General features: G+C 41.8%; 1 protein-coding gene across 1 annotated transcript in view; it reads right to left on the bottom strand.

The window, feature by feature from the left end:
• LOC139741856 (sperm-associated antigen 16 protein-like) overlaps positions 1–25,933 on the bottom strand; it is a 30,524-nt gene extending 4,591 nt beyond the window's left edge. Inside the window, exons 1-10 of the mRNA XM_071652432.1 lie at positions 25,859–25,933; positions 11,049–11,123; positions 10,568–10,635; positions 9,975–10,099; positions 8,538–8,675; positions 3,835–3,942; positions 2,556–2,673; positions 1,884–2,102; positions 1,201–1,334; positions 553–696 (exon numbers count right to left, since the gene is read on the bottom strand). Coding sequence (XP_071508533.1) covers positions 553–696; positions 1,201–1,334; positions 1,884–2,102; positions 2,556–2,673; positions 3,835–3,942; positions 8,538–8,675; positions 9,975–10,099; positions 10,568–10,635; positions 11,049–11,123; positions 25,859–25,910 — 1,181 coding nt within the window. The 5' untranslated portion in view covers positions 25,911–25,933. The remainder of the gene's footprint in view (positions 1–552; positions 697–1,200; positions 1,335–1,883; positions 2,103–2,555; positions 2,674–3,834; positions 3,943–8,537; positions 8,676–9,974; positions 10,100–10,567; positions 10,636–11,048; positions 11,124–25,858) is intronic.
• Positions 25,934–26,709: the final 776 nt, after the last annotated feature.

Raw genomic sequence — 26,709 nt, 5'->3', positions numbered from 1 at the left:
GTATCTGCCCACTCGCTGCTTGATGAGAAGACTACTACAGTGTATGATGTCACATGCGTAGAACGACAAAGGAAAATATAAAGAGAATTTCACAAAATGTTACTTTTTGCAATAAGTGCACATTTCCTTGACTTGTCACTGACGTATGTTAAGGTGAATATTATTCCCCCTGCCTTCTAAAAGAGTCAAGTCGAGTGTACTTTTATTATGCGAGAAAAGTGAAAATGTGTTGAATTCTCTTTATATTTTCATAAATTCATAACTTTTGAACGGATTGTGTTCTGATGTGTTCTGCTAATATTGCTGCATTCACTCAATCCACGTGTCTATGAAGGTGGACTTGTCCTTTGAATATAATACTCAGTAAGTGCTGTGCTATGCAAAATATGAACTTAATTCAAATACCCTGAATGTCAAAATGGAAGATAAAGCAACTGAAGTACCGGGTAACTGAGAACATTTGGGCAAGCATTGAGGTATACAATTTTACACATGCCCATATATCTTATTTGGCCAGAATTTCCATGTGAAATTGAACCTTGTGGCTCTTACCTAGGGTGGAAATCACAGTCCCCTATCCAGTCTGTGTGCCCCTCCCCTGTCATGATAATATCACCGCTGGGAATGGCCCACATCTTCCAGGTTTGGTCATCACTCACCGAGGCCAATATCTGCTTGCGAGGATGGAGGGCAAGCCTAAACAAAAACAAAAACAAAACAACAATGAAATTGATGAAGAGGTGATAGAGAGATGTTCTTTCAAACTCGTGCACGACTGGAAGTGCTATGATAGTTTACAAGTGGATGCAAATAAAATAACTATGGACAGGCAAAGGATTTAATGTGGTGTTCTATTTTATCCTCAGCATAACATACAAATATCAGTGATAATAAAATAAGGTTTCCATGGCTCCATTCGGGGGATGGAGATCTACATAGATGCAAAGAATATTATCACACATGCAACAAAAATATGGGATTTTCTTATTTCTATCCCACACAGAAACTACGACACTGCATATCATTCTTGACTGACATAACAAAAAAGCATAATATACTTGTTGTTTTGATATATTTGGCAGGTTGGTTTAATGTAATGACAGCTTCCAGCCATTGCTGATTAGTTTTTGTTTTGTTTGTTTGTTTGTTTGTTTGTTTGTTTTGGTTGTTTGTTTTTTTTTTTTTTGGGGGGGGGTTTACCCGCTAATGGCCAGTGAGTGTGCTTGAAAGGAATGGGTCAGTCGGAAGCCTCCAGTCCTGGTCAGATGAGCTGATGGACCCTTCACATTGGCCAGCTGTGGGTTCACACCATTGTCGACAGGGAATTCACTATCCTGGTGGACACAGTTCAGAAAGAAGACAATTTAATACTATAATTATGCTGATATATAACAAAAAGGTGTTTATAGGTGATATGTTGAAATGGGTTCTCATTCATATTAGGCTTTAGCTTTTCCAAAAAATCCATTAGGAATGAGGTATATTACATAAGTAATCTTTCTGTATTGTTCATATCTTTGTAATTGGCTGTTATGCCTAATATTTACAAAGAATGCTCAACGAAAGTCCTAACTGAATTAGTATAGAAACTCCATGTTGGTCATTTAATCTGAGCAAATTGACTATCAGAAGTATTAGCTTATTTCAAGATTTGCAGCTGTAGGAACCCTACTGATTATCAATCATTGATCAATCAAATCAATTCTTTAGAAACCTGCTAATAAACAATTATGAAAAATTATGGCATGTCTCTTCTTGTTATCAACTGCCGTCTCAATGATATACATTGTAATATTATTTCTTTTAAGAATATGACCCCATGACATGACATGACATGACTAGTATACCCATGGAATGGTCATGTGAAGCACCATTCACCATACCTCAGGGTGCCTGGGCAGGGTTTGGTTGGTTACATCCAGGCTACTGGGGTCCACCTTCTGTGGCTCTTTGGTCAGTTCCCGTGCCTCATGGACGGCCTGCTGGGTGGGACCTACCCCAGACGCATACATGAGACGGCGCTCTTCCTTCGTCATCTCATGCGTGGCCCCCTCTCTCAGTCCACTTTCAAGACTACGCAGGGTAGCTTGCAGAGCAGACACCTGCCACACATGCAATAAGGTGTGTGAAAAAAAGTGGGTAGATAGGCCATAATTGCGGGCAAATTATCACCAAATATATACTTTTTTTTTCTTCATCAGAATATTACAAGTGCAGTGTTACATGGAAGAAAGTCATGATGTATAACTTCCAAGTAATCAAGAGAGAAGTAGATGACGGGTTCAAATTATCTGATTCCTTTTTCTGACATGTTTGTTAAAATGAAGATCAGCAGTTGTGATCTAACAAATTACATGTTTGTACAGAGGGTGACAACTGAAAAAAAAAAGAAGAAATCAGCCATAGCACAAATGAACCTCTCTTTATTAATAATCTTGTTTGTTTCAATCCATGTTTGTTCTTTAGCTCCATCTCCCATATGTTAGTGCAATCTGTTATGGAATGTTTCAGACAAAAATGCTACATATCAAGAATTCTGAAAGGAAGTGGCCCACCTGATTGATGGCCCTGTCTCTCTCCAGTTTGGCCAGCATCCGCTCCTTCATCACAGTTTCATACTTTTGCTTCAGCTGCTGCAGAGTGGGTTCATATGACATGTAGTGGCGCTTCAACCTGAAACCCATCACAACAAACAATGAAGTCCATACACATATTCATACACATGAAAGTACTAGTATTTCTCTTCAGTGTTGTCTACAATCTGCATTAGTAAAAATCTACACCTGTGAATGTATCTGAAGCACAAACCAACATACGTACATGGGGTGTTGGCATGAGTGCCCATGCAAGTAGACATAGTGAATTACAGTGCACTCCCGTTATAACGAAATGCTCGGGACCGGCAGTTTTCTTTCGTTATAATGAAATTTCCTTATAACCGAACAAATACAATATATAACGAAAACAAGGAAACCACGTATATATATCATATTCTGTTTGCTGAATACTCATCATTCACTGGAAAGCTATGTGAAATGGGATGGGATTATTGTATTACAATATTAAACGCAAGTTCCCCTCAGAAACTGTGCGTGATACAAGGAGTGAACACACAGTGATGTGAAGCATTCGCCCGTGCAGAGACACTATAAATGCTTTTTCCGCTACGTATTTTCGAAAGCAATTCGCATTTCATTATAACGGATTACATTTCTTTTGTTTTTCTTTGTCAGTGGCGCTCGGAAAAGACATCGTTATAACGAAAATTTCGTTACAACTGTGTTCATTATAAGCAAATTTTGTACCATAGGCTTTAATGGTGTTAATTTTGGGACCAGAAGTTTTACTTTGTAATAACGAAATTTCGTTATAACCGTGTTTGTTGTAACGGGAGTGCACTGTAGTAGCAAGAAGTAGTAAACAAGGTTCAGTGATACCAGATTATTACAGGAAAATAACCAGTCTATTCTGGGGTAAAAGGCGAGGTTTGACAGAACAAGAGTAAAATTGTAGGTTGAATTTAATAAAGTTGAAATGTCACAGATTACGATCAGATTTTGATGTTTTGACTCTTTAATCTTGATTTTGTGACATGTTTGGAAATCTTGTAAGTTCTACTTAAAGACTTGAAGATACTTAAGTACAAGATGCGTTTCTGACAGAAAAGTGACCCAGACGGATCAGTCATATTCTCTCTGGGGAAAACAAAAAATTAAATACTCACAAATCTAAGTGACTTCGATTATATATAACTGTTCACTCTGATCACTTTGAACTCTTCACAACTGCTGTAACAAAAAGTGCAATGCCAACTGAAGTAACTTGTGAACTCACCTTTTGATGTCATCAATCAGCTTGTTCTTCTCCTGCACCACTCGCTTGTGATGCATGCGGTGGAAGTCACGCTCTTTACGAAGCTTGACATAAGTCTCCTTAGCTTTCCTGTCAATGAATATTGAAACATGTAGAGGTTTAGAATGTAGAAGGAGCATGTCATGCATAGAGGCACATGCTGCACTGTTACAGGCTACAACATAGCATGCATGTTCCAGAAGTTCTGCATTTCTCTACCCTGGACCCCCAGCGAACTGGAGTCTCTGATTGCACAGAAAGGTGCACAACATTACGCACGTGTAGCGCACACTACAATCTCAAATCATGGCGTCCTATGCCGTCTGGAACACTTACCCTGGAAGCTCTATAGGGTTACAAGGTCTTTGGTGCTATCTTTACCTTATTTTTTAAAAAGAAGACTGGACTGATATTTTCTAATTGTCTGACAATTCTAATCTACATTTTTTGGTGCCTACTACTGGAAAGAGAGGATTCTAAAACCCAGGATAAGCCTGGAATAATTTTTTGAAAAAAATGAAAACGCGCAAGCCATGGAACGATCCACACAATTTGGCTTACGTCACAGGTGCTCGGTGGTGCACAACTCCGACTTTAGCAAGACAAACTACACATGTCAATTTACTGATGAAATCTCACACGAAGTACTGCAAAAGCTGTTATTTAGGAAAATTGCAATATGGAGCTGAAATAAACATGTTAAACAATATTTATTAATTCTTAAAAGGAATCTCTTCAAGAGATTTTTATTTAGATAAAACTTGTGGGGAAAATTCCAGATATGCAAAATGAAATTGGCATCGTTATCCGAACGTGCTGCCCATAGGAAACTGTCTGTAAGTATATCAACGTTACACTAACTATGCATTGATGAGCAATGATACATGGTTCGGCAGTTCTAACTATCTAATGTAAATGAGGGCTGAGTGATTCTTAACCCTAACTACGCCGGGCTATTTAGGTAGATGATACAGCCGGGGGGCCTCCCAGGCCCCCCCTCCAGATCTCGGCCGTCGACCGACGAAAATTGGTACACACATTGCCTATGATGTAATCTATAGTACCATGAAGTTAATTTTTTCAAAAATTATTATTTACACTAAATTATGTTAATTTATGCATAATGATGCATGAAATCAGACAATTTGGTATAAATCACTAAATAAAGCTCAAAACAGGCACATTTTTTGTGTAAATATTCTTTTTAGTGTCCTTAGCAAATGTAAGAGAAAAAAATTGTGCAATCAGAAAAATTTCCCTAAGCATTTTGTTTTTGAATTTCTTATGTATTTTTTTGTTTTTTCGACTTTGTTTTCATTGTTTTTTCAATGAGATTTGTCCACGACGTTGTTCCGAACAAGAAAATATGTTACTAATTGATTTTGATCAATAAAACCCCAAAGTAATCATGCTTTTATGAAATTTGCCTGTAAACACAGTTTGCATTGAAATTGTACACGAATTCACGTTTTTGAGCAATTTTTGGTCTGACATGCACATGCACATTTATGCGCAACTTCGGAACCGCGTGCCCGGGCATTGCAAATTTGGTGTCAAAAGATGCAGGAGACTCGAAAGAAACAAGGCAATCGCCAAATTGTGTCTCGCCCATTCGCGTACAAGGAATTAATATTTTTTATAACTCCCAGAAGTTAATTGACCTGCTTATGACCTTTGACCTTGTGGTGATCTTCAATACCCTAAGGGACATTTACCATCCAAGTTTGGTCACAAACGGACAAAGGGATCAAAAGTAATGAGCCATAATCGAAACGCGGCATAAAAACTTAACATTGGGCCCAAAAAATTTGTTGACCCCTTTCTGTGACCTTTGACCTTGTGATGACCTTTAACTCCCCAAGGGACATCTACCGTCCAAGTTTGGTCACAAACGGACATAGGGATCAAAAGTTATGAGCCACAATCAAAACGCGCCCTAAAAACATAACATTGGGCCCTAAAGTTTGTTGACCCCTGTCTGTGACCTTTGACCTTGTGACGACCTTCACCTCCCCAAGAGACATGTTCCATTAAAGTTTGGTCACAAACGGACAAAGGGATCAAAAGTTATGAGCCATAAACGAAATGCACCCTAAAGACTTAACATTGGGCCCTAAAAGTTCGTTGACCCCTGTCTGTAACCTTTGACCTTGTGGTTACCTTCAACTTCCCAAGAGACATCTACCATCACCCAAGTTTGATTGCCATTGTAGCAACATGTGCTGAGTTATGTGTGATAAGAGAGTCTTGCAGGTAAACTTTAACGTATGACCTCAAATGACCTTTGACCTTATCATGTGACCTCTTACGGCACCATAACATGAAGGTACCCCCAGTGCATCCATCACCCAAGTTTGATTGCTATTGTAGCAACATGTGTCGAGTTACGAGTGATAAGAGAGTCTTGCAAGTAAACTTTAACGTATGACCTCAAATGACCTTTGACCTTATCCTGTGACCTCCAATGGCACCATAACATGAAGGTACCCCCAGTGCATCTATGCCCCAAGTTAGGTTGTAATCCAAGCAACTTATGTGAAGTTATTTGTCAAAAGAGAGTCTTGCAGGTAAACTTTAACATAGAAAAGAGGGTCTTGCACATACCCTTTAATATATGACCTCAAATGACCTTTGACCTCATCACATGACCTCTGACAACACCATAACATGAAGATACCCCTAGTGCTTCTATCACCCAAGTGTGGCTGCCATTGCTGTAAGAGTTGCCAAGTTATGCATCATAAGAGAGTCTTGCAGGTAAACTTTAACATTTGTGACGGACGACGGACGGACGACGGACGGACGACGGACGGACGCCATTTGGATCCCTTAGTCTCGCCTTCACCTCTGGTGGGCGAGACAAAAAGTAATGAGACGTTGCGGCAATAGCTTTTCGCGATAGCGATACATAGCGCGAAACGTCGAGGAGGCATCCCCCCCCCTCCCCCCCGGCCTAGTTAGGGTTAAAATCTAAATCCAAATAGAGTCAACAGCAATCACGATATATGCCTAGTACACATAGAGTCTAAACGAGAACTAAGACTAGGACTACTGAGCAGTCAAGGACCGAGTAGATTCTACGTGGCAGTCCAAGTTTTGATGAGTACACTCACTCGCCGTCGACAGCTGTACGTGCACAGCGCTAATAAGGCACAGCGTAACGTTATAGTACACATACATGTACCACGGGCCTGCTGCCAGAACTAGTTGAAGAAAGTCCAGACAAAAGTCCAGACTCCAAGGTCTAGATCTAGACCCTTGTGCTGCAGGCACTGTTGTTCCTGTGCTGAATTTTGTAGGTAAGGTATCTGCTTTATGGATTTCCAATGTTTTTGTAGTCGAGATAAATCTCATGGTGGTCGTACTTACACCAAGGACTAACTAGTTAGATCTAACAATTAGTTTTAGTAGGACCCATATCTCGGAAGAGTGGCCTGACCACGTAGATACTAACAGTGCCGCCGCTTCGCGATCAAGCGCTGGTGTAGGTATAGTGCTAGCGTACTTCCGTATCCATGTATCTCACAATTCACTTTCCCACATTGCACCAAAATCACAGGAAATACTTTATGACTCTTATCCAATTGCTCACATTAATTGGAACCAAATCGCAAGTCGGGAAGCGTAAGTGAAGTTGTCGACTTTCCTGTCGTCGCTAAAAATAATCTGCTCTAGTACGACTAAACATGAGTGATCGATGCGTAGGCCCTACCTGCCTGCGCATGCATAGACTGAAGTTAGCCATCTAATATCATGAGACAAATCTTTCAAGTAATCGGGAGCAAAAAATCAATTTACAAATTATTTGTGGTGAGTTTAATGAAAAATAAAGTTCCTAAATAACACAAGTCGCCACAATCATTACACTTTTGAGTTCAGTTCCCGCGTAACTTCCCCATTCGCACGGTACTATTCGGCTAACTTCAGTTCTAGATTGTGCAGGTCGCGTTCGCCAAGATCTCTCGCGGAGAGTGAGTTTGTTTTGAGTGACGACTTGAAAGTTGCCACCAATATTGATACTTCCCGATTACCGATTTTGTTCAAACATAAGCCTATAGCGGCCACCTGCCGCATATGGTCACTAAAAACTATTCCCTTCCAGAGAAAAGCCATGTTAAAGACCCTGTCTGAAGCAGCGGCCTGTCAATAGCAGTCACCATTTTTGTCTCCCTGGGGTCTCGCGCTCACCCGAATACTGCGAGTTCACGTTCCATGCATTCTTGCAGAAAGACATAGCAAAACAGGAAAGGGGGGGGGGACATTATGCACATTTGAATGAATTGAGATCCTATCACCCTCAGGATGCTACCTGCCAAGGTTGGTGAAAAAACATACCATGCTATTTCGCTATTTCAAGAAGATGATGAAAATTGGGCCCTTGATCTGCCACGAACAAACTCAAAATTACTACAGTCCCCAATGTTATCTTATCTCTGTCACTTCTGGTACCGGTACTAGAAAAAAAAAAATTGGAAAGATTCTCTAGATTGGAGGATTTGGCTCTCGGCTGCCCAACATAAAGGCATGATGCCCATTAGTACAAATATATATACCCTAGGGATGATATGGACTACGGACGCAGACACTGGACAATGAATGATTGCAATACCTCACTGAGGCTTGGCTCAGGTGAGCTGATAAGTATGAAAAGAGGCACAAAAAGGCCTTCATATGATTCGAATTACATGGCAGCTGCTCTGAACTTGTTCACATCATGACGGAGAGTCTTGACAGTCCCATCCAGCTGCTGGTTGCGGCAGTAGATGTCAGGCACAGTGCCTACGTCTTCCTCATTCAACTGGCCTCGTTGTTGCAGTTCATACCTGCAGTCATAACAAAAGGCATTTGGTAATCTTGACTCCACTGATATTATGTCAAGAACTCAAAATGGCTTGGGATTACACGTAAAGGAAAATATGAATTATATTATAATCAATTCATGGTTCTTTTTGTCACAACAGTTGAGTCTGTATTACTGTATGGAGCAGAGACGTGGACACTTACAGCCAGAAAAGAGACACCATTGGACGGAGTATACACACGCATGCTCAGGATAGCTCTTAATGCGTCATGGAGTGACTACGTTAGAAATGATGACTTGTATGGTACATAACCAAAAGGTGTCTAACAAAGTGTGTGAGAGAAGGATGAGCTTAGCGGGACGCTGTGCACGACACCCTGAGCTGTCTGCCACTTCCCTCTTACGCTGGGAGCCCAAACAGGGAATTGTAAAGAGAGGAAGAAGTAGGGCCAGTTTCATCAGTGTACTGAGGAAGGATGCAGGCCTTGATAGTATTAATGAACTGAGGACAGCCATGTTTGATAGACAGGTTTAGAGGTGTAACTTCGTTCTCTACGGAACATGAGCTGGCATAGGCTGAAGCTAATACATGCCCTCGAATTAGTAGTAGTAGTAGTAGTAGTAGTAGTAGTAGTAGTAGTAGTAGTAGTAGTAGTAGTAGTAGTAGTAGTAGTAGTAGTAGTAGTAATCAAATCAATACCTTTCGTGATTAATGGTGCAAGGTTCAAGTCACCTTTCTGAATTTTACATTTCAGTTTGATTCTTTAACTTGAAGATGAAACGATATTGGTACGAAAGTATATTGGCAATGGTCATCTGCAATAATTACTGCTAACCTTACATAATGCTTGATGAAATCAACCTCAACAAATGCTGACTTATTATTGACACACAAATATGATGAGCATGAACACATCAGTAAATCAGGTGTAACAGAAGGACAGAGGGTAACAATCCAAGCAGCGCTTGAAAAGAGAAAGTTTTTACTTTTGCCATAATTCAACATATTACTGTGATGAATTCATGCAAAACTATGACATACCATTGTTTTCTGAAAATACAGGACCTTGTACAACATGCAGCCCAAATCTCCCTGATCTCCACAAGCTCTCTGCATCTATTGCTAGTTGTACAGTATTTTCTAACACCTCTTACAATCGTTTTCACTATCACTGCCATACTATAATTCCTTCTGTCATCATGCAGCGGGTAAATGATCACCTTTGTTAGGTGATGATAAGGCAAAGCAAGCAAATAAAATAATTCAAACACACTCACACATTTACAGACAAAGAAAGACCCTTATATCAGCTTTACTAACCATTCTGTCTGAAAACAGTCCAGTGTCCTGTTCATGCCCATCTTGACTAAGAAGTTGCGAACAAAGTCATCAACAACCTCTGGGCGAAGGGTGACAGGTGGGGGTATCAGCCCTTCCTTTCTCTCCTAGATAGGAAAAGGCAATAACAAACAAAAAATGAATACTAAACACTGGTATGTTGAAGGCACATGAAGTTTATATTTCTCTTTGAGGTATATTCTCTTCCCAGTTGTTATTTGTTTGGTTTTTTTTCTCAAACTTTTGCCGTGGACTTTGGTGTACTCATTTGATAAATCAAAATCTACATGTATTACACATATCATCAAAATTATCAAAATCACCCGAGGGTGCAAGCAGCTGATGTAACAAAGATGATGGAGGTTGTAAGGTTAAGCAAAGTACACAGATATACTGGGTCCACAATTCAAATTCACTTCAGAAATTATTCCAATAAATGCAGGCACCTGTACCTGTACCTTTACATTAATCAATGTTTGAGTAATCATGCAAGTTCATATATGTGCAAAAGAAGTCAGTTTCATCCATGTCTACCAGTCACAGCACCCCTCTCCCTCTCCTTCTCCCTTACTCACTGTAGCTTCTTGGTCTTCTTGGGCTTCCTGAATAGTGCGTACAGCATGGTTGAGATCTTCATCAATTTCTGCAAGAGGAAAAAGAAAATCTGAATAATAATGCTTCCATGTGAGAGACAAACCTGTTTTTCTTCCTTTTTTCCTCCAAATTGTCTAACCACTAGGAAAAAAAAAAATCTGCGGCTAGCTTATCAAAAATCTAGGCCCGACATCTAGGATGAGTTGATGTAAAAAAGAAGAAGGCGGCAGCCCATCTTCTCCCCCACTCCCCCCCCCCCCCCCCCCTCATAATAGACATAAACATCTCTCCCTGCTTTGTTTTGCTTGGGATTCAATAGATTAGGCTCCTAAGCTTGGATGTAAGACATGATAGAAGAGAACACAGGCATGGGCCATATTTTCACCCAACATGATGAATTTTACACAGATTCAATACTAATAACTACACAATCTGTATATTATCACACCTTTAAAGAATTACCTGAGAGGAGGTCATCATCAATAGGAATCTCTTCATATTGAAATTCATCTCCAGAATCATCAGGGATGGAAGCACCTATCATGAGTTATCAAAGTTAAGGAAACAAACTAGCATACATTTATTAGACATCATCACTTATGACCTTAAAGACATTGCAATGTATGTGTTCAAAAGTACATTATCCTTTCAAGGAGCCGTAGGTAGGTAGGTAGCGCACGCGTGCTGACGTGAATTTTGCCCTGGCAAATGAGCCTTGGAAAATTATTGGTTTGTGATTGTCCATTGTTATTTTTGGATCAAATCCTATTTGGAAAACCTGTTTGGAATCATCTATCATTGTCATATATGCTATATTTGGAAGATTATTGCAGTTTCTGGAGGGATTTCAATCATGTCTCAACTTCCAAGATGGCCTCCTCTGCTTAGCACATATGAAGCCCAGTCCCATATGTGCTATTTTTGGTGCTGTGCCAGTGCATTCTCAGCTGCACTCTCAGCTGTATGTAAGTCTTCAATCAAATTCTACATGTAGGCTACAGTCTCCAGATTTGGATACCGGTATCTAATTCACACCCTCCTTCACCATTCTACTAGTTTGACTACACTGCAAGCTGAAGTATATAAACAATGGGAACCGTGCTTCCTATTAACTTTTTATTGTTGCTGTTCATCTTTGCTGCACTTGCAACTAGGCTGTCAATAATCGATACAGTACCCCTACATCATGAAGTTTACAACATGGATTCCACTGGTTTTCAAATTAAGACTATCTTTCGAGCTCCTAGAGCTGGTCTTGCAGTGTGTGTGCTTGCAGACATGTTCAGAAAACAGTCGACACAATATCGATATGCCAAGCAACCCATCGTCGCCATCGACAGAAATTAGTCCTCTTATACTTAGCGGTACTACTGTTAAGTATGTCATATGCCCCAGAACCCAACCCAGGTCCAAGCAACAGTTCAGATAACACCAGTGATCCTGAGGGAACTCATTCTTCATGGCTGTGTGGAACCTGCGACTGTACTGTGAACTGGAGTGACAGGGGCCATGCATGCAACATGTGTGGGCAATGGTACCATGCCCATTGTCAAAGCATCAACATAACCTTGTATGAACACCACGGGGAACTCGGTGAAGATGAGCCATGGTACTGTGCTATATGTGGGAATCCAAACAGTCAAACTGTTTTCGATCTACACAGTGTTGAGTTTGCCTCTGAGAATATTTTCCTTGATACATCAGATGCATGCACCACGCCAACTGACATTAGTATGAACAAACCTATTCATAGGTCAACTCCAACTCGGGCCAGCCAGCAAGACAAGTGGAAGAAGCGCCCTTTACGTCTCCTCAACATTAACTTTCAGCCCTCTGTTGGCAAAAAACCTGAAATTCTCAACCTTTTGGAGAGCACCAAGCCCGACATAGTAGTCGCTACAGAAACATGGCTTGATTCCTCGATAAAAGACACAGAGATATTCCCTAGTTCTTATAAAGTTCATGACGTAAATCTCTCGTTTGAAGAGGCTACACCCCAGTAAATAATGCCAGTGCATATCTTGGCAATCAATGACTTAAAGTCAAAGATATAAAACACCTGTTTCTTGACCCTGGCCTAATCTAAGCATCAGTCATCGCCACAGCGCCACAGGAGGGGGGGGGGGGGGGGGGCACCGCGAGAGGAGGAGATTTTTTGGTTTTGGCATGGGCCATGTAGCTCCATGGTGCGTGTGTGTGTGTACGTGTGTGTGTGTGAGTGTAGACATTCAGCGTATGCAGACAGAGCATGCCTGTACTGTAGTGACCGGAACTATTGTCATTCCATTTTGCTCTCCCCTTCTCCCTCCCCCATCTCTCCCCCCTCTCCCTCCCTCTCTCCCGCCTCGCTCTCCCCCCCCCCCCCCCCCCTCTCTCTCTCTCTCTCCCTCTCTCTCTCTTTCTCATGATCCAGTCAGCAGGCTGATTGTAACCAGGGAGGTAGTCTCACCTCCCCGTTGTAACTCACTGCCAAATAGCACATTGTCAGCACCGGCAAACTGGCAATGCTCTCCTTCTTATTCCTGTATTTTCGTTATTTACGGGTCGATTTTTTTCGTTCGAAATGTAAAATGGATGACCATAGAATTTCTCAATAGAATATAAAATTGAAAACTTTAGAAAGGATAGAGAAAATTGAGTTCACTTTGAATGGTCTGCCACAGGCAGATATCCTTATCATGCTCTTACGTAATACGACAGCTGCTTTCTCAATGATCCAGTCAGCAGGCTGATTGTAACCAGGGAGGTAGTCTCACCTCCCCGTTGTAACTCATTGCCAAATAGCACATTGTCAGCACCGGCAAACTGGCAATGCTCTCCTTCTTATTCCTGTATTTTCGTTATTTACGGGTCAATTTTTTTCGTTCGAAATGTAAAATGGATGACCATAGAATTTCTCAATAGAATATAAAATTGAAAACTTTAGAAAGGATAGAGAAAATTGAGTTCACTTTGAATGGTCTGCCACAGGCAGATATCCTTATCATGCTCTTACGTAATACGACAGCTGCTGGAGTCATCAAACCCTGGCTTGGCCTCCAGGTTTGTCACGCCTGAGCAGAAAGTTTATTTGCAATGGACAAGTACTTTGACTCCCAACTCCCAAACGACAAAAATACGCACCCCACTTTGGGTATGCCCCAGTTGGGGACTCGCCTCAAACGAGGAATTGACGGCATTTTTCATAAGGATAGGAACCGTCATGGTGGAGGAGTGCTGATTGCAGTAAAGTCAACATTTGATTGCACAGAAGTCTTCGAACTCCAGGAGGACTGTGAGTTGATCTGGGTTCGCATGAAACTTCAAGGCAGGAGATCTCTGTACATATGTGCATACTACAGGCCAAAGGTTACCGACGAAGTTAGCCTGAAGCTCTTTGAAGCCTCTTTGACAAGAGCCACCTCCATTCAGAATGCACAACTCATCATGACGGGTGATTTGAATTTTCCATCCTGGAACTGGAAAGAGATGAAAATGAAATCAAATCCAACATGCCCAAAACTCCATAACAACTTCATTGACATGTTGAGTGATCTGGGTATGGAGCAACTGGTTGAAAAACCAACTCGCCAGCACAATACACTGGACTTAGTCATTACCAACACCCCTCACATTGTCCCGCGTGTGGAAGTACTCCCTGGACTTTCCGACCACGATGCCGTTTTCTGTGAAATTAACATCCACCCGCAGAAGAAGAAACAATCACCACGGCTCATACCACTCTACAAGAATGCTGACTGGGAAGGCCTTAAACATGATATGAATGATCTGCTGTCTAACATCGAAACCGTGAAAGATGACGCCACAACAGATGAATTATGGACCTCTTTCAAAGACACCCTCCATGCCTCAGTCAAGAAACATATTCCTCACAAGCCAGCCCGAGCTAAAGAGACCAAGCCATGGATTGGCCCAGCCCTGCGCCGACTCATTAAGACAAGAGATCGGATGTACAAGGAGATGCGAAAGCGGGGGCGTCAAGAATATGAGCAAGCATTCAAACAACTCCGCAGGGAAGCCCAGCGCCAGCTCAGAAGATCCTACTGGGCCTACCTCAATGACATGTTTGAAGTGACTGACCCAAGCTCTAATAAACTAGCCAACCCAAAACGCTTCTGGACACACATCAAACATCAGAAGTCGTCCAACATTGGTGTAGCTTCTCTCAAAGCTGGAGGACGACTGGTCTCAGATCCTAAGGAACAGGCTAACATCCTAAATCAGCAATTCAAGACAGCGTTCAGCGAAGGAAGGAAGTACACAAAACAGGAATTCATACACGAATGTAAGATGCCTGCTAAGGACTTTCCTGTCCTGGGCACTATCCACATTTCAGTTGAAGGTGTCACGAAACTACTCCACAATCTACAGCCAGGAAAGTCACCTGGCCCAGATGGTATCAGTCCTAGAGTACTGAAAGAATTGGCTGACGATATTGCACCCATCCTCACTATCATCTACCAGTCCTCCATCAACACCAGCAAAGTCCCAACCGACTGAAAAGAGGCCAATGTGACACCAGATTTAAAAAGGGTGAGCAGTATGATCCTTCCAACTATAGACCTATTTCCTTGACTAGTGTTTGCTGCAAAGTTCTAGAGCACATCTTGACCAGCACCATAATGGACCACCTCGAACACCACCACATCCTGTGTCCTCAGCAGCATGGTTTTAGACGGAGGAGGTCCTGTGAGACACAACTCCTTGAGTTTGCCCATGAGCTATTCAACAACATGGCCAGGGGCAAGCAGACCGCCATTCTAATTCTGGACTTCGCCAAAGCCTTCGATCGTGTCAACCACTCCCTGCTCGTCCATAAGCTTCAATACTATGGGATTCAAGGACCCATTGCTCTCTGGATCTCAGATTTCCTTGAAGGCAGACGACAGACAGTCGTGATCAATGGTACAAGATCGGAATTTGTAGACGTCCAATCAGGAGTCCCACAAGGCAGTGTACTGGGTCCATGCCTGTTCTTGGTGTACATTAACGACATGCCCGACCTGCTTACCTCATCTGTCAGACTGTTTGCAGACGACACAGCAGTTTATGACATGATCACCACGCCCGAGGATCAGACCCAACTACAGCACAACCTAGATCAGCTCGTGGTGTAGGAGAAAAGATGGGACATGCTTTTCCACCCAGGGAAATGTGTTGTTCTCCCTGTCACCCGAAGGAAGCGATTTATTTACCCAGAGTACCATCTCCATGAGCATAAGCTTGAGGTTACTAAGAGTGTGAAATACCTGGGAGTCACACTCAGCTCTGATCTCAGCTGGACTGAACACATCTCCAATGTGTGCGTCAAAGCCAATAAGACCCTAGGATTCATGAGACGTAACCTGAAAATCTCTTCGCGGAGGATCAAGGAGACGGCATACAAGTCCTACATACGACCGACAATGGAATATGCCACCACTATATGGGATCCCCATGCACAACAGGCTATAAAAATGCTGGAAGCCGTACAGCGACGTGCAGCTCGTTTCGTCATGAGGCGCTATCACAACACCTCAAGTGTATCGACCATGCTGGAAGAGCTGCAGTGGCCCTCCCTCGAAAACAGACGACGAACTACCCACTTGTCTATGCTGTACAAGATCCAGCATAACCTTGCCTGCGTGGACAACATAAAGACTCAATTACACCCACTCACATCTAGACAAAGAAGGGTACACAATCAACAGCTGGTCACCCCACCGTGCAGAACACAGTACCATCAGAACTCATTCCTGCCACGCACAATTAAGCAATGGAACAGCCTTCCTCAGGAAGCCATCGAGGCCAACACCATCGACACCTTTGTGTCCTGGGCCTCGAGACAGGAGTAATCCAAACATCAAATTCTTTATTAATTTATCACTTATTATTCTTTATTATGAACTTTCAGAACTTTTATTACTTCTTGGGATTATCTATTATTCAACGAAACAAATAATACAAAATCTACTGCATCGTGCAATACCGGCCTACCTGACAAAGTGACAGAATAATCAGCATGTTGATTGCGGTCACTCACCAGGAAGAAGAAGAAGAAGAACTAGGTTACATGCACTGATGATAAAGAGAGTTGTAAAAATTATAGGAAAAAAAAACCACGGAACAGGAACAACAAGCAACATAACTTCTAGTAGTAGCTATCAAAAATAGTGATATGGATCCTAATTGAATGATTGCTGAGAGCGGCCATGTGTCCAGTCCTTTATCCTACCTAGAAGCCCAACTTTAACTTTTCTCAGGGCATTAATATACTAATGACTGGACTATCAATGACTGCTCGTCTGTCTGTGCTCAGCTGCATTGCTTGATTGCTTGTGCATAACATATGCACTGCAGTTGTGTGTAGATCAGTTAGCTTGGAGCTGGTGATGGCCTGGCAATCTCCTGAAAGTGGCATCCACAGAATCTAAATATGTCAGCATTTCATAAACAATGCACATTTACGTGGTCAGGTGTTAGAAAAAAATACCAATCCTCTGTAACTTTAGAATAGTCAAAAACACACTCGACTTTGCCTCACATGTTCCCAACTGCTCCAAAGTTATTATTTGGTAGGCCTATAATTTCTACCAACATTGACACCCATAAATCTGCATCATTTGTATATTTGTCTAGGGTCTAGACTTCTAACTACTCACAGAAATAGTGCTAGATCCTAATCAGCTAGAAGTCTCTATTATTTCACATTTGTCCTAGGGCTTGTTTCCAATCTGGGATGGGATCAACTGCACATACGTCGTCTCCATGCACAGAGCACCATGTTCTATAGAATACATCACCAGCTAGTCTACGGTGTCGTATCTGGGCACTTACCCCCTGGGCAACTACCCTCCGGATAACTACCACCCGGATAATTACCCCCCAGGTCTATTCCCCCTAGGGCAACTACCCCCCCCCCCCCCCCGGACAACTACCCTCCTAGGGCAATCACCCTCCAGGGCCATTACCCCCTAGGACAACTACCACCCGGTCATCTACCCTCCTAGGGCAACTACCCTCAAGGGCAATTACCCCTAGGACATCTACCCCCTGGATAACTACCCCCTGGGTAACTACCCCCTGGATGACTACCCCTTGGATAACTACCCCCCAGGTAACTACCACCCGGATAACTACCCCCTGGATAACTACCCCCAGAATAACTACCACCCGGATTACCACCCCGAGATAACCCCCCCCCCCCATAACCATACCCCGAACCCCCCCCCCCTCCTGATACGTACCCACTGGACAACCCCCCCGAAAGTTACCATACACCCGTTGTAATTTTTCCATAAGTTCATACACCATATCAGAAGACTAAGCTCATGTAGGCCCTACATTAATGCACCTTTCTCTTACACTGTCATCATTTACTCTTTTGGCTTGTCATTTTCTACCATTATAACACATTAGACGATAAACATAAGAAAAGGAGAGTTGATTTCACTGTAATTCATATTCCCTTAACATTAGCGAGGGACCCTTCGATATACAGCCATAGTTTCTGATAGGATCCAGGCACGGTTTTATTAAAGTTATCAGTCCTGACAAGCTGTCAGTTCCACACAATTACCAATCGTTGTAGGTCGATCAAAGCAGGTCCATGGTAACAAGTCAGTGACTCGAGCTTATTAATCAAGCAGAACCCATGGTTTTATTGAAATTATTAGAGACTAACAAGATGTCATAACTGGCAACTTTTATCAAACGGTGCCCTAATCTGTCATTTGAGTGAAATTACAGCTTATTTTACATACAAGTAGAATTGTGCTAGTTTCCAAATTAAATGTTCTCGACACTTTAAGGAGAAATCCAGTTCAAATATAAGCCAGTCTGATTAGAAAGAGTAAAATATCACGAGTTTAACGGTATTTCTTTTTCTTTTACAAAACACCTCTAGTTGTTAACGAAGTCTTTTGTCCTGCACCCTCTTTTTGAATAGATCTAGAGAGTTGTAGTTGACAGAATCCTTTTTACATTAGGGCTGCTCTGTTTTATCCCGGCCATTTTAAGACTACATGTATTTTCTTTTTCACAAAAACTTGAATCCTTCTTGGAATAACATGCTCTGTGATATTTCGTAAGGGGTTTCTAATTATCTCACCCAAAAAGATGTTCAAAATCTGAAGTTAGGTCTCGACCAAAACCAGACGATATGAAAAAATGTTGTTGTTTGGTTTTTTTTTTCAATTCAAATAGCAAACGTTGTTCGAAAATGACAATGAGAGACGTAATTTTCTGGGGGGGGGGGGGGGAGTTATTGCAAGAGGGGTGATTGTTTGGAGCCTAATTGTCAAGGGAGGTAATGCTCTGCGGTGATCATACCAAGGATGTGACAATCTCTTCCCGCATCCTTGATATACTAGTTGTTAATGCCCAATGATGCAGTAGGGCAATTCTGAAATGAGCGTCAACGGTATAATAGTAAAACAGAATTGATGAAACAAGGTAAAGAAAGCAAATTAAGACAGAGACGAAGTACACAAATAAAGATACAGTGTACTCCCGTTACAACAAAAAACGGTTATAACGAAATTTCTTTATAACGAAGCAAAACTTCTGGTCCCAAAATTATCGCCATTGGAAAAGTATATGGTACAAAATTCGCTTATAACGAAGACGGTTATAACAAAATTTTCGTTATTATGAAGTCTTTTCTGAGTGCCACTGACAAAGAAAAACAAACGAAATGTGCTCCGTTACAACGAAATGCGGATCGCATTCGAAAATGCGTAGCAGAACAAGCATTTTTATAGCGTCTCTGCATGCATGAGCGAACGCTTCACATCATTGTATGTTCACTCCATGTATCACGCAGTTTCTGAGGGGAACTTGCGTTATTGTAATACAATAATCTGAATTCAGATAAGGTTTGCTTTGATATTGTTCCGAAGTCCTTTAATACAAAACACACAGATTCTGATACGACTAAATGTCCGCAATAGTTCGGAAATGAAATATCAAGCACATTTTGGCGTTATTCCAAAGGTTCGTTAATCCGATAATAAAATATGGTTCTTATTCTTATTCTTATACGGTTCGTTAGTCCGAAAATGATAGGAATTCAAAACGTTCGTTAATCGGAACATTACAAAAAGAATTGTTAATCCATGGTGGAAAAAGGTGAGTAGACTAACAAAACTTAAGAATTGCAATCCTTATAATCGTCTTAAGATAAATCTTAAATCTTGGAAATAACTAACCTTTCTCATTTTTTGTTTTCATTAACAAACTTTCTTCGGAATAACGAACCTTATTTCATTTTCGGATGAAAAAGCCTTCGGAACAACGGACTTTCTGAATAGTGAACCTTTCTAATTTTTTTTTTTGATTTATAATTAACCTTCAGAATGACGAACCTCATTTCATTTTCAGATCAACGAACTTTCGGAAAATTAACAATATATTATTTCAATCTAAATTATGAACTTTCGGAATAATGATTTTTCGGAAATGCGAACCTTCAGATAAACCATCGGAATCCCGGGAATGGCAAAACTTAGGAATAAGGAGCCTTCGGAGTAATGTACTTAAGTAAGAAAAGAACCTTTAGAATAGCGAACTGTAACCAAATCCTATACACCGTCATTTTTTACACATATGTGACACCACAAACAACTTTATGCTCTTTTTAAAATGTAATATTTAAATGAAATTAAAAAGGTACTCTCCCATTTCACATAACTTTCCAGCGTATGATGATGATTCAACAAACAATTTTTTTTTTTATGCGTGGTTTCCTTCTTTTCGTTATACATTGCATATCATATTTGTTCGGTTATAACGAAATTTCGTTAAAACAAAAACAAACTAGAAATGTCGCTACAGCGACTGGTTATACCCCCGCCAAACAACATTTCATAAGCTTTGGTCAAAACAACATTTCATAAGCTTTGGTCAAAAAACTGAGGAAGTAGTTAAATCCGCAAGATCGTTCCTTGATCTTCTGCCATTAATATGCCGTTACCATGGCAACGTACTTTCGGGTACTGTCGAAAAATGCGTCTTGCACATCTACAACCAAAGGCACACATCTGTACCAAGTTTCATGGAAATTGGGCAAAAACTGAGGAAGTAGTTTGCAACACAAAATTTTCCATCATTTTGGCTCATAATATGTGAGCTGTTACCATGGCAACATACTTTTTGTCACTGTCAAGAAATGTGTCATGCTGACCTATATCCTAAGACAAACATTCAATATGAATTCCATGAGAATTGGAAGAACACTGATGAAGCAGTTTTGCCATGAAGCATTTTGCCCTATATTTTACCAATAACATGCCGTTACCATGGCAACGCACTTTTTGCCACTGCGGAAATATGTGTCTTGCACATTAACATATTCATATGAACATCTGTACCTAATTTCATAAAAATTGATCAAAAACTGTGGGAGGAGTTCGCGACGCAAGATTTGTACCCATTTTTGCCCATAATATGCCGTTACCATGGCAACGTACTTTTGGGTACTGTCAAAAAATACGTCTTGCACATCTACAACCCAAGGCACACATCTGTGCCAAGTTTTATGGGAATCGGTTGAAAACTGAGGAAGTAGTTCGCGACGCAAGATTTGCAACGGACCGACCGCCCGACCGACCGCCCGACCGTCCGCTGATTCCTATCTACCCCCTTCAAACTTCGTTTGGCGGGGGTATAAAAACAAAAAACTGCCGGTCCTGAGCATTTCGTCATAACGGGAGTGCACTGCACATGAACACACACGAGATAAATCCCTTGTAGTGGGGCAGATATGTGAAAAAGATGTTCACATCCGGCAGAAAGTATGAAATTTTGCATATAGAGGTATTTTGAGGCGCTGATATCAAAAATTGCCGGATCCAAGAGATCTGATCACGGGGTCGGCCGCCATTTTGAATTCCAATATGGCCGCCGTCAAAGATCCCTATCTTCAGTTCTGAATGACATTAGCCATTGGAATTTGAAAAGCATGAAGATATGATGACTTCAATAACAGACTTATTTGATATGTCTGACAAGCTGCACGGCAGCCAATTTGAATTTAATACATATTTGCCATGTTGGAGTGTTGAAAATCTCTATCTCGGGTTTGTAAATTAGACTACCTGATTGAGCGCGCGTTTGTAACTGATAGAGTGCGCGCTGATGTATTTACATTGTGACGTCAGTGAAAGGTGCATTATGCTTCCTTTTTGCTGCACTTTTTGACATGCCCGTGAATGTTAGTCGTGATGTTTGTCTTCGTAGCCACATTGGAATTCACACTAGCAGGCATTGCGTTTGTCAGACACATCACATCAGTCAATATTTTAACTCAGTATGTTAAAATACTTGTTTACACCTAATTTCAGGGTCACTCACCACTTCGAAATCGAGATAGGGATTTTAAATATTTCGTCGAGGCGGCCATATTGGAATTCAAAATGGTGGCCATTCGATGTTTGTCAGACACTCCGAATCAACCTGTCATCAAATTCAATGTGTCAAAACGCTCATGTGTACCAAATTTTGGTGCCACAGATCATTCAGAACTGAAGATAGGGATCTTTGAATTTGTTTTGTGATGGCGGCCATATTGGAATTCAAAATGGCGGCCGACCCCGTAGTCAGATCTCTTGGATCCGGCAATATTTGAAATCAGCGCCCCAAAATACCCCTATATGCAAAATTTCATACTTTCCGCCGGATGTGAGCATTTCGACCAATTTTTGTTACATATCTGCCCTACTATTGTAATGAGAGAAAGAGGAAAGGTGAGTAATGAATGACAGGAATAGACTACCTTCACGATAAATGGACAGAGAAAAGCGAGAGGGAAGAGGAAGATGATGGGTCAAAACCAGGGCACGTGAGGCATGAGATATAAGCTCCTCAAAATAAAGAAGTGTTACATGGAGTTGTGGTAAACGATAGACGATTGTGGTTAAAAAAAATATTGCAAAAAGTGAAGTGTAACATTTCTTCAAAATGTCTTTAGTTCAATGGTAAAGGCATTCAAACTTAAAACTTCTTTTATACTACTATCAAGAGAAATCCGAAATTTCGGAACAGTAAGAGAAAATACAGATTTAGCGAAAATAGTTTTGGTTAAAGGCATTGACATTTACTGGATTACCGGGTAGGATATGCAGGGACAGTTTCGTTTTTGATGAACATAAAGTCAAAATACAGAAGGGAGAAATTAAGCTTGTACATAAATCGTCCTATATGCAAACGATACAACTTGCAAATCCTTAAGATGTTATTTTCATAAGATGAAGTATCAGTATGGCATCTCCGTGATTCCTGGCAAATGATACAAAGAACTTTGTTTCCTGTAGTAATAATATTCTTTTTATTAAAAGTAAGAGTTGGGGGGGGGGGGGGATAACCCGGGAGGTAGTTATCCGGGGGTAATTGACGTGGTGCACTGTCCTGGGGGTAATTTTCCTTTTGATAATTATATATGGGAGGGGGAGTTGTAGGCCTACTTATCCGGGGTAATCATCCATGGGAAGTTATCGGAGGGGGTAGTTATCGGGTGGAAGTTATCTGCGGTCTAGTTATCAGAGGAGGAGGTAGTTAACCTGGGGATAATTAACCTGGTGGTAATTATCTGGGGGGTAGTTATCCGGAGGGTAATTATCCGGGGGTAATTATCCGGGGGATAATTATCCGGGGGGTAGTTATCAGGGGGGGTAGTTACCCAGGGGGTAGTTCTCCGGGGGGTAGTTCTCCAGGGGGTAGTTCTCCGGGGGTAGTTATCCGGAGGGTAGTTCTCCGGGGGGTAGTTACCCAGGGGGTAGTTCTCCGGGGGGTAGTTATCCAGGGGGAAGTTATCCAAGGGGGTAGTTATCCAGGGGTAGTTATCCGAGGGGTAGTTATCCAGGGGGTAGTTGCCCTAGGAAGGTAGTTGTTGGGGGGGGGGGGTAGTTGTCCTAGGGGGTAATTACCCTGGAGGGTAATTGCCCTTGGAGGGTAGTTGTCCGGGGGGGGGGGGGGGGGGGGGGGGTAGTTATCCGGAGGGTAGTTCTCCGGGGGGTAGTTACCCAGGGGGTAGTTCTCCGGGGGGTAGTTATCCAGGGGGAAGTTATCCAAGGGGGTAGTTATCCAGGGGTAGTTATCCGAGGGGTAGTTATCCAGGGGGTAGTTGCCCTAGGAAGGTAGTTGTTGGGGGGGGGGTAGTTGTCCTAGGGGGTAATTACCCTGGAGGGTAATTGCCCTTGGAGGGTAGTTGTCCGGGGGGGGGGGGGGGTAGTTGCCCTAGGGGGAATTTTCCTAGGGGGTAATAATCCGGGTGGTAGTTATCCGGGGGGTGGTTTTTCAATGGGGAAATTACAGAATACCGGTTTTGCGCCATATAAATTAGCATATTGGTGCGTATAAGAGCCGCCGGAGGCGGGGCCTCCGGCCCCGCCTCCGGCGGCTCTCCCTTAGAGATGAATTTCAGCCCGAAGGGCTGAAATTCATCTTTCCCGTCGTCTGGGGCCCCCAAAAGCCCGGGAACGGAACGACCGTCAAAAAGTAGGTTGACCACACAATTTTTATGAAAATTGAGTGGTTTCAGAGGAAAACTGCTCTAAATCAAGATAACTCGAGTAAATCGTCGATAAAGAAAATCGAGCCGATTTTGACGGAACTACTTTAAACTTGATGACGTCATCACAGCTGACATCCTCCTTCCTTCATCTCTTTTCGACACAAGTCATTCACGATCAGTCACTCTACACACTAGTTTGGCAAGGCAGCACGTATACACGTATTGTCAAGAGGCATGTGCGCACTCAACTGCTATACGTATTGTACACTGTACTAGTAAACATGCGGGCGTTCTGCAGACTCACTACGCGCTACCACTGCACACGTACGCATCATAAGCTGTTGTGTGTAGGTACTGTTGTTGTACGACTGCATAGAGTCAACATGGTGGGCTGTCAAGAGCACCCACACAGTGCGTAAGCTCTACTGTAAGCTAGCACCAGCAATTAGATAAGTGATTGTTTTCTAGTCTCACCTAAATTGCTATCGATTTCTAGGATACGGACTATCCTCAACTCCTAAAAACGTGAGTATTCATCGTAAATTCGTGTAAATTTTGACGGCTAGTCTAGACTAGCATCGTCAGGATCTAGTAGAACTACATTATTCGGGGGACACCCCCGAAACCCCCGAGAACAACGTAAGATACCACACTTCTCACCGCACAGATCAAAGAAAACACACGTAAACAAATGCAATCGTCGACAGCCGAATCACGGACCGTATCGCAGATCGGATTAATATTTCAGATGGTTGCTATCGGCAAGCGTAATTACGCTCTTTTCAGAGCGATTTGCGCTCTCCGTGATTGGTTGCCGGTATTCTGTAATTTACCCCCAGGGGGTAGTGTTCCTAGACCCCTACGGTGTACATCCATCGTCCTCACTTCATATAAATTCTCATTATATCCCCGAACCACTCGCATCTGGACCAGTTGCCAACCATGGCAGTTACTGCCCCAACCAACAGCAGCTGCCTTCCAGGAGGCTGCCCTTCCTGCCATCAGAGGGCTGAAACCTCCTGTGGGTTCCATGTAGCTGTAAATCTTACACTTACAGAATTTTTAGTGTGCACATCACTATATTATTCTTATTGTAAATATGCTACGCCTGCACCATCACCTACTGTCACAGCACATCCCATCCCAGTTTAGTTCGGAAAGAGATTCCTCAGAGGGATTATCTCATCAAGGTTCAAGGAACATCAGGTCCCCTACTGCAACTTTGTCTTTGGTTTGCTGCATCCAAACTAATGAATGGTAGACTCTCTCTAATCGGTATATCACAATCTAAAAACCCAGCCTGCACTAGACTACCACCTGGCAAATATATTCACTGAACAACATTTCTCCTTGAAATAACCAGGATCAGGAGGACTACGAAGAGGAAACTAGTAGGCTAGGTCTAGACTTGTCTAGAACCTCTACATGGTACAAGATACCGTACACGGTTATGGTTACAACTTTAATACTACGAGGAGTAACCGCAGCAGGGACCCCAATACGCATTACTGTGTACAGCGCCCCGCGCCGGGGTTACAAGGAGTAAATTAGACAAGTGTAGCCATAGTAGCCGCATATATAGGACTGCACGGTCGAAGAGGTTGACCGCGAAAACATAACAAGCAAATACATACGTGGGACTAGCAGTAACATTGTTACAAGGGTTAGTCAAAAGTCGTCCCACGGCCCACTCCACCATTTGTTCTTTACTTTATTTCTTAATCAAGATAATCGAAAATTAAAAGAATAATTCTTAATAACATGATCATTTCTAAAAGGATACGTTCTAAGTAATAAGCGCCTTCTTCGCCAATTCTCTCCCTCGTTGAAGCCATCGTTCTTGTTTCCCTGATAACAAGATCGGTGTTCCAGAAATTCCGGTACAAAAACAATACACTGCAAGTGTGTATACATTACACACGTACGTACACACGTACTATGTATGAACACACAGGTCGTTCTCACTGTGCGTCGCTCCGTCAAAAGATCGTCGTCACCAAGCTTCTAGTTGCTACGTACAAATTGCGCATGCTCGGTCGTCATCGTCCTCCCAGGGGCGTATGGCAAGCCCATAGAGCTGTAAATGCAGCTCTATGGGCAAGCCTTTTTACCTATAGTGAATACATATGAATGAATGAATGATTTATTACCAAATCTAAGTTCAAGTTTACAATCACAGATGATTTATATAATCATTGAGGATGCAATAATAATGATACAATTAACAGGAATACAAGACATGAAAGTATAGAATCAAACTTATCAACAATATGAATATGAAAGTACAAACATATTTACAAATTTGGTAAAAGGGTCCAACAGATAGCAACGCTCGTGGACGTTGGGCCTTGAATACAGAAGAAGAATATATAAATTCAACAAGAAAATTGTTTACATTATAAACAAGTGTATTTACACTATGTACAAGATTAACATTTTGAAATTGATAAGTGTACTTACATTACTTATATTAATAGAATTGAAGTTTTTGCTTTGTGGATTACAAAATAAACAGATCTATTCCAATTATGTGTATTCTTCCAATAAATTCTTTTTGAAGACTTTACTTTTTTTTTTACGAGAGAATGTATAACGTAAATCAGTTGAATGATTGTTCCATATTTTAACACCTGA

This window comes from Diadema antillarum, unplaced genomic scaffold (assembly GCF_040938485.1).
Source record: "Diadema antillarum isolate AM-2024a unplaced genomic scaffold, OU_Dant_1.0 seq00000957_RagTag, whole genome shotgun sequence".
NCBI lineage: Eukaryota > Metazoa > Echinodermata > Echinoidea > Diadematoida > Diadematidae > Diadema > Diadema antillarum.
This window is presented reverse-complemented; position numbering and strand designations above follow the sequence as displayed.